A 1951-nucleotide genomic window follows, 5' to 3' on the forward strand; every position below is an offset into this window, starting at 1 on the left:
GAGAGAGAGAGAGAGAAAGAGACTAGCTTCCATAACCGCACTGTTAGAATCTGAATGCTACGCGCCGGTGAAGAAGAACAACCACAACCGCACCTTTCACGGCGTTTCGGTTTCTGATTCCACGGCGGAGAATAGTTTGCCGCATTCGGAGAAGAAGAAGAGAGGAAATTTGGCGGTGAATTTTGGAATTGTCGTCGCCGTGGATGGTGGAATGAAATCGGAATAAGCGACGGAGAGAGAGATGGCGTACGCCGGAAAGAAGAGATGGAAAGGATTGGTGGTTGGAGTTCTAGGCCTGGTGTTGCTTTCTATGCTGGTTCCTCTTCTCTTCCTTCTCGGAATTCACAATGGCTTTCAAGGTGAGTGAAGAAGCCACCACTCTCACTTAGATCTGTTCGCATCAGATCTGATTTCAATTCGATTTCCTAACGTAGCTTCTGGATCTCTCTCTGATTTCTCTGCCTTTTTGCGTTCTGTGTTTGCAATGTGCAGGTTACGGTTCGGAGCAGCCGAATTCGCCTACTGTAAGGACTTTTCTGTCTTGTTTTGGTTAGGATTTGATTTCCGATTCCGGCATTGTTGGTTTTGATCTTAGTTTTATATTTGTGATTCCAGCATACTACACCAATCATCATCAAGGAAAGTTCCGAGGTACGTTTTCGTTCAATTGACACAGGGATTAGGGAGGCACAGACACATTGCTTGTAGGATTTTTGTATCGGAGATTAAAGATAGTTGATTTCTTGCAGGAGGATCATGTAAAGCATGTAAAGGATATTGTGAAACACTTTGCACCGCCAATTTTTAAGGTGAGTTTCGTATTGCTCTTATGGCTGCCAAATGCTTGCCTTTATTGTTGGTGGTCCTGCTATTTTGCATTTGCTTAGGTTAATGATCACAATGCTCAACTAGTTATGGGAAACCTGCGTGTAATCGAGTCATCATGTAGATTCTAGATAACATTTAGTGATGTGTGTGTCTTTTCATTGATAAAAGTTGACAGCTTTTGTGTTAAATTTCTGTAGCATATTCTTAAGTTGGCCTTGTTGCCTGAGAAACTATTTCCAGGAACTTGTTAATACGCTTCAGATTAGAAACTAGAAAGGCGGGGATAAGTGAAGGGCATCTATGCATACTATTAAATCCTGGCCGTATGCCTGCAACCGTGGTATTCATCAACTGTCTCATCTACCCTGGTTGTTGAGGCAGGATAGTCCTCAAGTTTCTAAAACCATGGCACATTACAACTATAATGCAAACTAAGCTCTGAAACATCTGTGTGTCACTATTATTCATCACGGTGACAGGTCCTATAAAATTTACAGGTTTTTATTTGATGCTTTATACTATTAGGAATTGGCTACATTTTAATTAATCAACCAATGGTTGCTGGGTCCTGGGTCTAGTGACCTCTCATCCCTTAATCTGTGTTGGAGGTTAAGTGTCAAGGTTCAATTCAAGATGATGCATGGATTGTGCTCTTGTCATTATTAAGCTGAGTGAAAGGCAATAAAGGATTGTTGGACAGTGTAAACAAAATATGAAAGCTACCTTATTCTGACACATCTAGTCCACATGACTTCTAGGAAAGTTCAATGGTTGTGTTGCTACATAAATGTTTTATGTGAGAAATGTGCTCATCGATTAAGTTAAATTTTGCCATTGAATCTGTAAGTAAGGACAATAATAAAAGTTCTGTACTGACTGCGTCATAACTCTTTTTTTTTTTTTACTATCACACAAGCTCAAGTATCATCCCTCCAATTCCAAACCTAAATTTCTCCAGATATGTTTTTTTGTTATGTTTAACTGCTCTTTCCCTACTCCATGGTTGCTTCCTTTTGAGGTGCCGGTAGTGTGGGTTAACTGTTGATACAGGAATCAATTCCTTGACTTGATCTCTTTGCATTTCGGGCCTGTAGTTGTGTTTGCAACTACTTTTTTATTATTA

The 1951-nt window shown here is 40.3% G+C and overlaps 1 protein-coding gene across 1 annotated transcript in view; it reads left to right on the top strand.

Annotated features, from left to right (window-relative positions):
• The first annotated feature begins 15 nt into the window (after positions 1–15).
• LOC101314013 (probable galacturonosyltransferase 7-like) overlaps positions 16–1951 on the top strand; it is a 5236-nt gene continuing 3300 nt past the window's right edge. Inside the window, exons 1-4 of the mRNA XM_004305007.1 lie at positions 16–359; positions 493–524; positions 616–651; positions 750–809. Coding sequence (XP_004305055.1) covers positions 242–359; positions 493–524; positions 616–651; positions 750–809 — 246 coding nt within the window. The 5' untranslated portion in view covers positions 16–241. The remainder of the gene's footprint in view (positions 360–492; positions 525–615; positions 652–749; positions 810–1951) is intronic.

This window comes from Fragaria vesca, linkage group LG6 (genome assembly GCF_000184155.1).
Source record: "Fragaria vesca subsp. vesca linkage group LG6, FraVesHawaii_1.0, whole genome shotgun sequence".
Classification (NCBI taxonomy): Eukaryota; Viridiplantae; Streptophyta; class Magnoliopsida; order Rosales; family Rosaceae; genus Fragaria; species Fragaria vesca.